The sequence below is a fragment of the Hypanus sabinus genome, chromosome 25 (assembly GCF_030144855.1).
Source record: "Hypanus sabinus isolate sHypSab1 chromosome 25, sHypSab1.hap1, whole genome shotgun sequence".
In the NCBI taxonomy this organism is placed as follows: domain Eukaryota; kingdom Metazoa; phylum Chordata; class Chondrichthyes; order Myliobatiformes; family Dasyatidae; genus Hypanus; species Hypanus sabinus.
This window is the reverse complement of record NC_082730.1, coordinates 500,881-515,932: the sequence shown is the minus strand read 5'-3', so window position 1 is coordinate 515,932 and position 15,052 is coordinate 500,881. Positions and strand designations below refer to the sequence as shown.

The window sequence follows — 15,052 nt, the reverse complement described above, 5'->3', positions numbered from 1 at the left end:
CTATTCACCCTCCCACTCCAGAATGCCCTGCAGCCGCTCAGAAACATCCTTGACCCTTGCACCAGGGAGGCAACATACCATCCTGGAGCTCGTTTGTGGCCGCAGAAACGCCTATCTATTCGCCTTACAATTGAATCCTCTATCACTATAGCTCTCCCACTCCTTTTCCTTCCCTCCTGTGCCATAGAGCCACCCATGGTGCAATGAACTCGGCTGCTGCTGCCTTCTCCGATGAGACATCTCCCCAACAGTATCCCATTTGATCTGCATGTTGAAATCTCCCATGGCTATCATAAAATTGTCCTTTTGACACACCTTTTCTATTTCCTGTTATAATCTGTGGTCCACATCCCAGGTACTGTTGGGAGGCCTGTATATGACTGCCATCAGGGTCCTTTTACCTTTGCAATTTCAACCCATAGGGATTCGACACCTTCCGATCCTGTGTCACATCTTTTTACAGATTTGATGCCATTCTTTACCAGCAGAGTCACACCACCCCTTCTGCCTACTTTCCTATCCCTCCAATACAATGTGTAACCTTGGACATTCAGCTCCCAACTATAACCATCCTTCAGCCATAATACTGTGATGGCCACATCATACCTGACAATCTGTAATAGCACAACAAGCTGATCTACATTACCTCCAGGTTCCATTGACCAACATCCTCTGAAGCCAAATAGCTTCATCATCGTAGATCCCATGCATCTTAATCTTCTGGATGAATCTGTGATGAAGGACCTTGTGAAAAGCCTTAATGAAATCCAAATAAATAACTTACACAGTTTCATAAATTATCTTCATCATCTCCTTGAAAACTTCAGCCAAGTTAGTAACTTTTCAACTCACCAGTCTATGGATTCCAGGATTATCCCCCTTACCCTTGTTAAACTATTCTCTTGGAATGAGGTGTCCTGAAGGGTGGGAGGAATGGACCATGTCATCTCTCTACCTGCACTGACTGGCAACTTTTTTTTTACAGCATGGCCTCGGTACCGTATTGTGGGCGAGGTGGAGAAGGGGGAGCACAACCTGCAGATCCAGAATGCTGATCTGTCTGACGATGCTGTCTATGAGTGCCAGGCGACTGAGGTGGCCCTCAGGTCTGACAGGGCAACATTGACTGTGCTGGGTGAGAAGCTGTCTAGAGCCCCATCTCAATAGCCGGACCCCCCACTACACCTCAATGGGTCCACCTCCCCTCCTGGCCTCTGTAATTCCCCCTGGGCCCTACAAAACTCCCTGCCTCTGAAACCCTTTCCAACCCCAATAACCCCTGTCTCTTTAACCCCCTCTGGCCACCAAACCCCTCCCACTCCATAACCCCTGTAACCTTCGACCCTTCAATGTAGTTGCCTCCTGTGTTTGTAATCACAGATCTACTTCTGCCTCTATAAACACCTGTGGCCCACCCCCTGTCTCTGTAAGACCCTCTGGCCTCTACACCTCTCCTTTTCTTTGAATCCCTCTCTGTCCCCTAACACCCACCTTGTCTCTGATTCCCCTGTAACCCTTTCTCCCCAACTCTGAGTCTTGAAAAATTGTGAGGAGACAGTGAGTGGGTGGAGGTGGTTGAAGGACATTTCCCTGAGCTTGGTCTTCTCTGCTCAACCTCTAGTCCCTCCTGATGACCCTGTAATTGACGATGGTCCTGAGATACTGCTGAAAGCAGGTTCCATGTATAACCTAACATGCCGAGCTAGTGGAGCCAAACCAGCAGCAGACATCACTTGGTACCAGGATGGTGCAATGCAGGAAGGGGCTGCCAGCTCCAAGGTGAGCCTTGTGTTCATTACCTACCTGTGCATTTCATCTCTCGGGCTCTTTCCCACAGGTGTTCCCTCCCTCACTCGTTTACCTCACACTATTGCCCCTCCCTCTTCTCACTCCCAACTAGCTCAATCCATCTCTATTATCCCCTTCTCCATCCCTCCCCATCCTTCATGCCTGTCTCACACTACCTGGTTCTCCAATCTCTCATTATCATTCCCAGTCTGTTCCCTCTTCCTTTCATCTCTCACCCCTCTCTCTCCCCTCTCTCCATTCTCACTCTTACCTATCTGTCTCCCCCAGCTCTCATTCCCTCTTCCCATTTCTCTTCCATATCTGCCCACCATCCCCCTCCCCTATAGGTTTGCCCCATGCATCTACCCTCTCTCTCCCCCATAACCCCAAATCTCACCCCATCGTTCTTCCTCATCTGCCCCATTATCCTCCCCTATATGTTTTCCCTAAGCATCTACCACCAACTCCCTCCTTCCTTTCTTCTCTCCCATTCCTCTCCTTTACCTCCCTTCCACAACATACTTCCCTCTCACTGCCACTCCTCCCTTTACCCTTTTTGAACACTTGCAATTTCTACTTTTTCACCCTACCCACCACTCTCTGCCACCTCTTTCTCCCCACACTTCTCTCACCTTCCCCCCCCCCCCATCTCCTCAGATCTCTCTCCCATCACACTCTCCCATCTCTTCCATCTTTTGTACAGGTTGTACCTTTCCCAGAAGATATCCCAATGATTCATAAATCTTAACACCTGTCCCCGGCACCCATTTCTCAGCCATGCATTCACCTATCAAATTATCCTATTCTTACCCTCACTGGCACGTGACACAGGCTGCAATCCAGAGAAAGTCCTGTTTCTCAGCTTTCTACCTAGCTCCCTAAAATCTCTCTTCAAGACCTCCTCACATTGACATATTGTTGCCAATGTGTACCAAAATATCCACCTACCACCAAATTCCTTCCTTTTTCCGCAATTTTTCTCTCTCACCTCTCATTCCCACCTACTCTTTCTGTCCTTCCCCTCTCTACCCATTTATCCCCTTTTTCTAACACACCAACCCCTCTCTAACCATGCTTTCTAACCACTCTGTCTAATCCCTCTCACTAATCTCTCTCTAAACCCTCTCTCTCCCCCTTCTCCCCTCACACATTCCTCTCTCCCACGGCTCACCCTTAACTCTCGCCCTCCCCTCTCCCTCGCATTCTCCCTCTCTCCCACTGTCTCTCTCCCAACTTCTCTCTCTACATTCTCTCTCGAACCAGCTTTCTCCCACCCTTTCACTTTAACCTCCAGCTGTCATCCCACTCTGTATCCCGTTTCTGTTTCCTTCTTCTGTTAGCCTCTTGCTCCTCTCTCTGTCTCACCTCAACTGTCTCACCCTATCTGACTACCACCTGTCTCTCACTCTATCTCTTCCACCCTTTCCTCTTCCTTCTCCCTCTCTTATCTTTCCCTCCTCTCCCTTTCTCCCCATCTCACCCTCTTTCTCACCCACCAATCTATCTGCTTCATCTTTCTCCCACCATCTCTCCTCCATCTCTCTATATCTCTCCCCATATCTCCCAATATCTCCCCATCCCTCCCCATTTCTCCCCTTCTCTTTACCCCATCTCTCTCCCACACCCCACTCCCACAGCTCACTCCTATCTCTTACCATCTCTTTCCTGCCATCTCCCTCTTCCATATCTCCCTTCCCATCTATCTCCGTTCATCTCTCTCCCCATCTCTTTCACCCATCTCTCTTCTGCCATCTCCCTGTCACGTATCTTCTGTTATCTATAATCCCTCCATCTCTGGCCCCATCTCTCTCCTGCCATCTCCCTCTCGCATCTCTTCTCCAACTATCTTTGTCAATCTCTCCCCCACCTATCTCTGTCCATCTGTCCCCATCATTCACTCTTATCTCTCCCTCCTCTTCACCATCTCTGTCCCACCATAACTATCCTCCTCTCTCCACCCTCCCTCTCTCCCTCCCTTTCTCCCCCACATCTCTTCCCCATCTCACTTCACATCTCTCTACCACAACTCTCTTCTGCCCCCTCTACCCCATATCTCTCCCCATCTTTCTGCCTTACTTCTCTACCCCATTTCTTCCAAAATCTCTTTACCTTCTTTCACCTCCCCATCTATCTTCTCCATCTCTCTCCCCATCACTACTCCCCAAAATTCTCCCTCAACTCTTTCCCCCACCTCTGTCTCCATCCCTCCCAATATCTCTCCAATTCTCTGTTTGCCATTTCTCTTCCCCATCTCTCTTCCCCATTCTCTTACCTATCTCTCTCCCTACTTCACTTCCCCATCTCTCCCCTACCTATCCACCTCATCTCTCTTCCCATCTCTGTCCACCACTTCTCTTCCACATCTCCCAGCCCAACTTCCTCCCTGCCTCTTTCACCCAACTCTCTTCCCTCTCTCCCTCCCTCAACTTCCTCCCAAATTTTCTCTCCCACCTCTCTTCCCTATCTCCCATCCCATCTTTCTCCCCATTTCTCTCACCATCTCTCTGCAACGCTCTCTCCATCACTCTTTCCAACATAACTCCCCCACTTCTCTTTCACATCTATACTCATCATCTCCCTCGCCACCTCTGACTTCAAATCTCCCATCTCTCTCCACTTTGCTTTTCACCAATTCTGTTTCCCAAATCTCTCCCATTCTTTCTCCACATCTCCCTCTCCCACTCTTTCACATCTCTCTTCCCCATATCTCTCCCATATTTCTCTGCCCCATCTCTCTTCCCCATCACCCTTGCCCAACTCTCTCCCTCAACTTTCTCCCCACATCTCTCCTCACCTCACTTCCCTATCTTTCTCCTCATCTCTCTACCAATCTCCTTCCCATTTTGCCCATCTCTCCCCATCTCACTTCCCCACCACTCTTCCCCACCTCTCTTCCACATCTCTCACACACCATTTCCCTTCCCACTACTCTCACCACCTCTCCCAATCACTCTACTCTTCTCTCTTTGCCGTTTCTCTTTCACATCTCTCTCCTCATCTACCACCCCAATCTCTTTCCCACCTCCCTTTCCCACCTCTCTTCCCCAGCACCCTTCCCTCTCCTTTCTTCCCCAACTCTCTTTCCATCTCTCACCCCAACTCTGTCCCCCACCATTCTCCTCCACCTCTCTCCCCCACATCTCTCTTCCCCATCTCTCCTGCACCTCTCTCCACCTCTCACCCATCATGTCTCTCCAACTCATTTCCCCAACCCTCTTCCCATCTTTCACTCACCATATCTTTTCCCATCACTCATCCCATCTCTCACCCGTAATCTCTCTTCCCCATCTGTCTTCCCCATCTCTCCCCATCTCACTTCCCCATCTTTCTCCCCACTACCCTACCCATCTCTCTCCCTTAACTCTTTCCCCTCTCTCTTTCACATCTCTCTTCCCATTTCTCTTCCCCATTTCACTTCCCTATCTCTCTTCCCTATCCCTCTCTTCCATCTGTCTTCCCCATCACTTTTCCCCATCTCTCCCCCACCTCTCTCTCACCACCTTTCTCCCCAGCTCCCTTCCTATTGCTCTCGCCATCTTTCTTCCTCATGTGTCTGCCTCCCCATCTCATTCCTCATGTCTCTCTCCTTTCTTCATCTCACTCACTGCCCTCTCTCACTTCGTTCTCTCTCTGCCTTCTCTCTCCACCCTCTCCTTGCCACTCTCTATTCCATCTCCCTTTCTCCTCGTAACCCTTCCCTCATCCCCTTCCTCCTCTCTATTCTCCCTTTCTCCCCTTCCCATCTTTTCAATACCCTTGTGCTCCCTCCTTCCCCTCCCCATCTCCTTTGCTCTCATCCCCTTTTCTTCATCTCTCCTCTCCTCTCTCTCCCCTCCTTTCTCCCACCTCATACCCAGCCTTTCCTTCCTCCCCCTTGCCTTCCCTCCTCCCCTTCACAGTTTCCTTCTCTTTCCCACTCACACCCCTTCCATCTCTTTCCACCATCCTTGCTTTCTGTCCTTGATTTTCTCCCTGTTCCCAGACTGTGATGGATGACGGGAAGAGGTCCACGACCATCAGCACTCTCCCCATCACTCCTACTGATGTGGACACTGGCCACAAGTTCAGCTGCCATACAAGCAACAAGGCGTTGCCTGCTGGAAAGGAGACCTTCGTCCAACTCAACGTTCAGTGTAAGTGAAGGGAGCAAGCAAGGGTGAGGGAGGGATTGAGATAAAAGGCTGGACACTGTGGGTAACAGGCCTTTCACCCCATCACTTCCATTTTGATGTTTTCTCTCATCTATGCAATCCCACTTGGCCACATTAGCACTGTGTCCTCCTCTGTACAAATGTCCATCTAATGGTCTGACAAATACAGCGACTGTTTCTGATACCCTCACCTCTTCCAGCACTGCCTTCTAGCTATTAAACACTCTCAGTTACTACTCAGATCCACCCTTCCTTCCTCCTATCTTAAACCCTGTGCCCTCTCTGTACATCATTTTGTACTCATTCCTGTATGATTCCTACGCCTATCTGACCACAAAATGCATCCGTCACATTTACTTCAGCTGTGGCCTGACTGATGATTTATTTCTTGTACAGTTATTCAGCTTTCTGTTTATTCTATAGTCCCTGATCATGAATGAGAGCTTCTCTTCTCTGCCACCATAGCTTCCCGTACTGCCACCTTAAGGGCTTTTTGCAGTTGTGCAGGTCTGTTTGAACAGAACACAGAACAGTGCAGTAGAGAACCAAGTCCTTTGACCCATGATGCTGTGCAGACCAAATTAAACTGGTATTTATATGCCTTCTGTCTGAACAATGTCCATTTCCCTCCATTCTCTGCATATTCATGTGCCTATCTAAGAACCTCTTGCACATTTTGTTACAGACACCCAACATTGTCAATGTAATAAAACAAAACCCTACATATCTTCTTTGAGCTAGGTCCTCTCACCTTAAATGCATGCCCTCAAGTATCAGACATTTTGACCCTGTGAAAAGACACTAGTTGGTTGTTCTTTCTATGCCTCTTCAAGGTCAAAATACATTTATAATCAAAGTATGTATAAATTATACAACCTTGAGATACTTCTCCTTACTGGCAGCCACAAAACAAGAAACCTGAAAGAATCCATAAAAAAACTGTCAAACACCCAATGTGCAGAGAGAAAAACCAATTGTGCAAACAATAAAAGTAGGCAAATAACATTTAGAATGAAAGTGAGCCCTCAGACATGAAGCCTGAAGCAGGCTCACAGCCTTAGTGCACCAAAGAGCAGAGTAAACATCATGGAGCCCGAAGCAGCTGCGCAAGGCCCACAGCCACAGACTCATCCTGAGTGCAGTGAAGAACAGAGTAAATGTTTCAGAGCTTTGTGCAGAACTGGCCTGACTCTGGTCCTGATATCTGGCCTGGTGTTTAAATCATCCAAACTTCAGGTCACTCCTAGATCTAGGACCTGGGCCCTGTCACTTCGATGTGCTCTGGGCCTGGACCCTAATACCATATTTCATCCTGTACTTGTTTCCTCCACTTTGCATGCCCTGACTCAGTCAAACATGCCACCACCTTGCTCTGAATCTGTCTGAAATATGCCTCAACCTCTCTCCAACTCCATCTCTCCTTCAGACGTTTCGACCTTAGAGCCAGCCTCACCTTTCCACAGGTCTTCATTGTTTGTGGTAATAATTAACCATAATTTTTTTAAAAAGAAAAAGTGTTCTTAATAAGTTAAAAGTGTTATTATTTAGCTGTGTTTCTTCTTGCTTTGGGAACTGCCAGTAAGTTATTGCCCGCCTTCAACAATGCCATCTTAAATCTTATAAACATCTATCAGGTCTCCGCCCCAACCTCTGCCACAGTTTGTCCACTTCTCCTGATTGTACATGCTATCTAAACCAGGCTATGTTCCTGATGAAGGATTTCAGCTTGAGATGTCAGTTCTTAATTCCTCCCCATAGATGCTGTCTGACCTGCTGAGTTCCTGCAGTATTTTGTGTATTTTGCTCTGGATTTCCAGCATCTGCAGAATCTCTTGTGTTTATAACAGCCTGGTGAACCTCATTAGGCCCTAGAGGTATATCCACTTACTGCATTACATGACATCTAACACTTGCTCAATCTATTCCAGGACACCCTGTCCCCTCCCTGAAATCTATACTGCAATGTCTCTCTCCTTTACAAATGCTGATTACAACTTCTCCCATGTCCTCTGATGCCTCACACTATTTCCTCTTTGGTCCCTAATTATACCACAAGGCATTTGTCTTTACCGTTTTTACCAATGGCCTATTGTGGCCTCTCTCCGTTCTCCTGGCCTAACCTTTTTAAACTCCTTACCCTAACCTATACCCCTCCTGACCCTCCCCTGTGTATGAAAGTCAGCTAAATAGTCAGCTAAAGAGAATGTGGAGAGTGAGAAGGGAGAGAGAAAAAAGGTAGAAAGCAGAGTGGACTAGGGATGGAGAATGTGAAAGAGAGGGACAAAGTTAGAGTGTGAAATAGAGAACGTAGATGAGAGCTGGATAGACAGAAACAGAACAGGAAGAAGAGGGAGGCTGGTGAATGGGAATTTGTGGACAGGATAATTGATCATGGGCAAGGGAGTGGGAGAGGCTGTATAAGTAGAAATGTGAGGGAAATGGTGGTAGTCAGAGTGGTAAATGAAGAGATAGAGAGTGGCATTCAAAGTGACAGTTGAGAACATAGAAAGGAGGAAAGGAAAAGATGATGTAGATGGAAAATGGATAGAATGGGACAGGAGATATGATGTGGGAATAAAACATGGGAGTGACTGGGACAATTGGAGTGAGATGGACAACAAGGGTGGGAGGAGAATCAGAGTGGTTGAGTGTGGAATGGGAATAGGGAACAGAGAGATGGGAAAAGAGGGATGGGAGGATAGAGAGGCAATGGAGATGAGCCAGGGAGATTAAGAAAGGAACAGCAATCGTGAGAGGTGTAGAGGCAGAGTGGTGGGAGAAATGGAGAGAGGCAGTTAGAGGGAAAGAGGAGAAGTTTGAGAGAAGAGGTTATGAGGAAATGCGGAGAGTTTGATGGGGAGGAGAACAGGGCGAAGGAGTGAAGCAGAGACAGTTGAAGATGCAGGCCTAACAGAGGGCCCAGGGAGATTGTGAGAGTGACAGGTATATTGTGGAGAGAGAGGGGAAGTCGGAGAAAAAGTGGGGGAAGGGAGAATGCTTGAACTGGAGAGAGGAAGTTGGGAGAGGGAGATGGAGAGAAAATCTAGGAAGAGAGGGATAGGGAACTAGGAAGGGATGGAAAATGAGAGAGGGATGGGGAGGGACAGGGAGAGATAGACGGAGAGAGGAAGGGAGGTGGGGAGTGGGACAGGAAGATAGAAAGAAGATGGGAAGGTGCAATGACACGGGGTTGGAGATGACCAGAGAAGGAGGTAGAGAGGATGAGGGATGTAAAGATGGAGAGAGTGGCAAAGAAAGTAGGATGGAGAGAGAGTTGGAAATTGGGAGCTGGAGCATGAAAAGGGAAAGGAGAGAAAGAGGAATGGAGCATGCATGTAGGGAAATGGGATAGAGGGAGATGAGAGGGATAGAGAGGTAGTCATAGAGAAAAGGGGCATTTCAGAGACAGTTACCTGAACTCCCTGACCTTTTCCATAGCCTTGGACAGGGATCGGAGAAGACTGTATGGGAAAGTACTGTATTTAATTGGAGGGAATGGAATTTTGATGCTATTAGCCTGGGATTTGGGAGCATAAATTATGAATGGATGTACTCAGAGAAATACACAACAGAAATGTGACGGTTGTTTATGGAGCACCCGCATGTTTGTCCCATTGAGGAAGAGAAAGAATGGTAGAGTGTAGGAACCATGGTTGACAAGAGATGTGGAATATCTAGTCAAGAGGAAGAACCTACATCCTACACTCCAAGCACCTGTGCTCCATCCACCAGAATAAGCAGGATCTCCCCATGGCCATCCATTTTAATTCCACTTCCCATTCCCATTCCCATTCTGATATGTCTATCCATGGCCTCCTCCACTGACTGTCATGATGAAGTCACACTTAGGTTGGAGAAACAACACCTTATATTCCATCTGGGTAGCCTCATGATGGCATAAACGACAATTTCTCAAACTTCCAGTATTCCTCCCCCTCACCCCTTCACCATTCCCCATCCCCTTTTCCCTCTCACACCTTATCTCCTTGCCTACCCATCACCTCCCTTTGGTGCTCCTCCCACTTTGCCTTTCTTCCATGGCCTTCTGTCCTCTTGTTTCAGACTCTCCCTTCTCCAGTCCTGTACCTCCTTCACCAATCAACTATTCAGATCTTTACTTTATCCTTCCCCCTTCAGGTTTCACCTATCACCTTCTCTCTCTCCCCTCCCCCCACCTTTTAAATCTACTCCTCAGCCTTTTTCTCCTGTCTTGCCAAAAGGTGTTGGCTCAAAACGTCGACTGTACTCTTTTCCATAGATGCTGCCTGGCCTGCTGGGCTCCTCCAGCATTTTCTGTGTGTTGCTTGGATTTCCAGCATCTGCAGATTTTCTCTTTTTTGTAAGAGGAAGAAAGAATCTACTTAAGGTTTAGGAATCAAGGATCAGATAGAACTCTAGAGAGTTACAAGGTAGCTAGAACAGAGCTCAAGAGTAGACTATGAAGAGCTAGAAAGGGGCAAGAGAAGGCCTTGCCAAGTAGAATCAAGGAATATCCCAAGGCATTCTACACATAAGTGAAGAACAGAAGGATGACTGGAGTGAAGGTAGAACTGATAAGGATAAAACAGAAAACAGAGTTGGGGAGTTGGGGAGATCCTTAATAAGTACTTTGCTTCAGTATTCACCAGTGAGAGGAAACTTGACATTTGTATGGACAGCTTAAAACAGGCTGCTATATTAGAACATGTCAACATTAAGAAAGAGTATGTGCTGGATCTTTTGAAAAACATTAAGATACATAAGTTCCTAGGTCTGGACAGGTTATATCACAGGTTGTTACAGGAAGAGAGGGAAGAGATTGCTGTGCCTTTGGTAGTGATTTTTTGCATCCACTCTGGTCACAGGATTAGTAGCAGATGATTGGATGGTGGCAAATGTTATTCCTATTCAGGAAAGGGAGTAGGGATAACTCTGGGAATTATAGAACAATGAAACTTACTTCATTGGTGGGAAAATACAAGAGAAAATTCTTAGAGATAGGATTTACAAGTAGTTGGAGAAGCATAGCCTGACTAGGAACAGTCAGCATGGTTTTGTGAAGGGCAGGTCATGCCTCACAAAATCTGACTGAATTTTTTGATGATGTGGCAAATCACATTGATGAAATTAGAGCAGTGGATGTAATTTTTGTAAGGTACTTGATAAAGTTCCCCATTGTATGCTAATTCAGAAATTCAGGAGGAAAATTTGTCCGTGTGAATTCAGAATTGGCTTGCTTATAGAAGGCAGAGGGTGGTTGTAGATGGAGTGTATTATAGCTGGAGGTCAGTAACTGGTGGTGTTCCATAGGGATCTGTTTTGGGATCCCTGCTCTTACTGAGTTTTGTAACTTGGATGTTTTGTACTGACTTGGATGAGGAAGTGGAAGAGAGGGCTCACACACAAGAAAATCTGCAGATGCTGGAAATCCAAGCATCACACACAAAGTGCTGGAGGAACTCAGCAGGCAAGGTAGCAATATATGGAAAGAATAAACAGTTGATGTTTCAGGCCAACTCTTCGTCAGAACAGGAAAAAAGCTGAGAAGTCGGGGGGGGGGGGCAAGGAAAAAGTCCAAGGTGGTAGATGGTAGTGAATCGAGAGGAGAAGGATGAAAGAGAGCTGGAAAGATGATTGGCGAAAGAGATAAAGGGATGGAGAGTGGGGAATCTAATAGGAGATGGTAGAAGACCATGGAAGAAATAGAAGGTGGGGAATAACCAGAGGGAGGTGGGAAAGATAAGGAGATGAGGTGAGAGAGGGAAAAAGGAAAGAAAAATGGTGAAAGAGAAAGGGGAAGCAATTATTGGGAGTTTGAGAAATCAATGTTCATGCCATCAGGTTGGAGACTATCCAGATGGAATATAAGGTGTTGCTCCTCCAACTTGAGTGTGGCCTTATCAATGCAGTAGAGAAGGCCATGTTGGAGTAGGAATGGGAAGTAGAATTTATATGGGTGGCTACCGGTAGATCACGCTGTTTCTGGTGGATGGAGCGTAGGTGCTCAGTGAAACATAGAAACGTAGGAAACCTAGAGCGCAATACAGGCTCTTCGGTCCACAATGCTATGCCGAACATGTACTTACTTTAGAAGTTTCCTATGGTTACCCATAGCCCTCTCTTTCGCTAAGCTCCAGGTACCTATCCAGGAACCTCTTAAAAGACTCTATTGTATCCGCCTCCACCACTGTCAAAGGCAGCCTGATGGTACTCACCACTCTCTGCATAAAAAACTTACCACTGACATCTCCTCTGTACCTGCTTCCAAGTACCTTAAAACTGCACCTTCTCGTGCTAGCCATTTCAGTCCTGGAAAAAAACCTCAGACTATCCACTTGATCAATGCCTCATATCATCTTATACACCTCTATCAGGTCACCTCTCATCCTCCGCCGCTCCAAGGAGAAAAGGCTGAGTGGTCTCCCAATCTACTTCCAGTTTCACTGATATACAGGAGGCCACACCGAATACAGGAGATAACCCAAAAAAACTCATTGGTGAAGTGTCATTTCACCTGGAAGAACTGATTGGGGCCCTGAATTGTATTGTGGGAGGAGGTGTAGGGGCTTGCAAGCTTAAGCGCCAGGGTGGCGGAGATCAGTGGTGAGGGATGAGTGGTGAAGGGAGTTGTGTAGGGCGTGATCACTGTGGAAAGCAGAAAGTGTGGCGGACAGAAATATCTGTTTGGTGGTGGGATTCCATTGGAGATGGTGGAAGTTGCAGAGAATTATGTGCTGGATATAGATGACTGTGTTGATGCTGCTTCCTGCAACTATACTGAGCTTGTCAACTTCATCAAATTTGCCTCCAACTTTTACCCTGCCGTCAAATTTACCTGGTCGTTTCCAACACCTTCCTCCACTTTCTTAATCTCAGCATTGGTGCAGGAAGCAGCACCAATGCAGTTGTCAATGGACAGGCATCACTTCACCTGTGAGCCTGTTGGTGTCACCTGCTGAATCTGATGCTCCCAGTGTGGTCTCCTGCATATCGGTGAGACATGGCGTAGATTGGGAGACTGCTTTGCCAAGTTCTATCCATCATAAAAAGTGGTATTTCCTGATGGCCACCCATTTTGATTCTACTTCCCATTCCCATTCCAACTTGTCAGTCCATGGCCTTCTCTACTGCCACAATGAGGCCACACTCACCTTAGTTTCCATCTGGGTAGGTTCCAACTTGATGGTATCAATATCAATTTCTTGCATTTCTGATAATTGCCCCCTTTCCTTCACATCCCCATTCCCATTCTCCTCTCTCACCTTATCTGCTTACATGCTTGACCTTCCTCTGGCGCTCCTCTCCTCTTTTTTTCATGATCTTCTACCCTCTCCTATCAGATTCCCCTTTCTCCATCCCTTTATCTCTTTCACCAATCAACTCTCCAGCTCTTTACTTCACTCCTCCCCTGCTCCGGGTTTCACCTATCACCTACCACATTGAATACGTACACAATGCTGGAAGAACTCTGCAGATCAGGCAGCATCCGTGAGAAAAGAGTATTCAACGTTTCGGGCCGAGACCCTTCATTAGGAATGGGGGTGAAGAGAAGGCCAAAGCCCAGTAATAGAGATGGGGAGGGGCTAGGGCCTAGAGGCACAAGGTGGAAAACCAATCAGAGGAAAGATAAAGGGGGAGGGGATAAGCATGAAAGAACTGTAGAGATAAAGAAGCAGAAGGTTGAAAGGGGAGAGAGACAGAGAGGGACCTGGGGTAGGGCGATGGGGAGGGACTTACCTGAAATTGGAGAATTCAATGTTCATACCACCAGGCTGGAGGCTACCCAGACGGTAGATGAGGTGTTGCTACTCCAACCTGAGTTTGGCCTCATCATGGCAGTAGAGGAGGCCATGTATGGACATATCTAGATGGGAATGAGAGGCAGAGTTGAAGTGGGTGGCAACCAGGAGGTCCTGTCTATTGTGACGGATGGAACGTAGGTGCTCGACGAAGCGGTCCCCCAACCTGCGTCGGGTCTCACCGATGTAGAGGAGTCTGCACCGGAAGTACCGGATGCAATAGACCTACCACCTTGTACTTCTTTCTCTCATCTCCCACCTTCTTACTCTGACCTCATCATTTCTCCCAGTCCTGATGAAATGTCTCTGCCCAAATGTTGACTGTTGACTCTTTTCTATAGATGCTGCCTGGCCTGCTGAGTTCCTCCAGCACTTTGTGTGTGTTGATTGGAAGAGTAGGCGAGAGCAGATGACATGAAGGTTGGTGGAGTTGTGGATAGTGCAGAAGTTTGTCATAGATTACAACAGAATATAGATAGGATGAAGAGCTGGGCTGAGAAATGGCAAATGCAGTTCAACTCGGAATAGTGTGGTTGTCACTTTGAAAGGTCAAATTTGAAGGCAGAATACAAGGTTAATGTTAAGATTCATAACAGTGTGGAGGAACAGAGAGATATTGGGGTCCACAACCATCTGATTGCTCAAAGTTGCTGTGTAAAACAATAGGGTTGTTAAGAAGGCATATTGTGTGTTGGCCTTCATTAGGGGGATTGAATTCAAGAGCTGCAGGGAGTTGCAGCTCCATAAAATCAGTGAGCATATGTTCAGCACCAGCTGCTTGCGTTCCACTGGTCTTTCTCTCCCTCTCACTCACTGCTGCTGGTGTCTTGGGTCTTGGGTAAGGTTTAATTGATGCAATTTGTGGATTGGACTCTGTAGTTCAAATATGAAGTTTCTGGCTACTCCTTCCTATTGCTACTTTGTGTGATTTTGATTGGTGCAGGCTGGCTTTGTGCCTGCAGTCAATGAATAACAGAGCCCTAAGTGAACTGAACTGAACTAAATTGATATTTTATGTTTTATATTCTGTGCTTTTCGCCTGTTTTTTGCCTTTTGCATATTTTGTTTGTGTGGTCAGTGTTTGATGTTCTCTGTGAACAGGTTCCAATGCATTTTATTGTTTTGTGGCTGTCTGTGGGAAGATGCATCTCAGGGCTATATACTGCATACATACTTTGATAATAAATGTATCTTTGAATCTTTGAACTTTTGAATCTACACCACAATTGAAAAATTGTGTTTGGTTTTGGTCACCTCATTATAGGAAGGATGTGGATGTTTTACAGAGGCTGCAGAGATTTACCAGAATGCTGCTGAATTAGAGAGCATGTCTTA

General features: G+C 46.8%; 1 protein-coding gene across 3 annotated transcripts in view; it reads left to right on the top strand.

Annotated features, from left to right (window-relative positions):
• The window catches only part of LOC132380908 (kin of IRRE-like protein 1), a 210,246-nt gene that overhangs the window by 50,491 nt on the left and 144,703 nt on the right, over positions 1 to 15,052 (top strand). For all 3 annotated transcript variants that reach the window (XM_059949827.1, XM_059949826.1, XM_059949828.1), the window contains exons 3-5: positions 986 to 1,135; positions 1,622 to 1,779; positions 5,771 to 5,921. In XM_059949827.1, the coding sequence (XP_059805810.1) occupies positions 986 to 1,135; positions 1,622 to 1,779; positions 5,771 to 5,921 (459 nt within the window). The remainder of the gene's footprint in view (positions 1 to 985; positions 1,136 to 1,621; positions 1,780 to 5,770; positions 5,922 to 15,052) is intronic.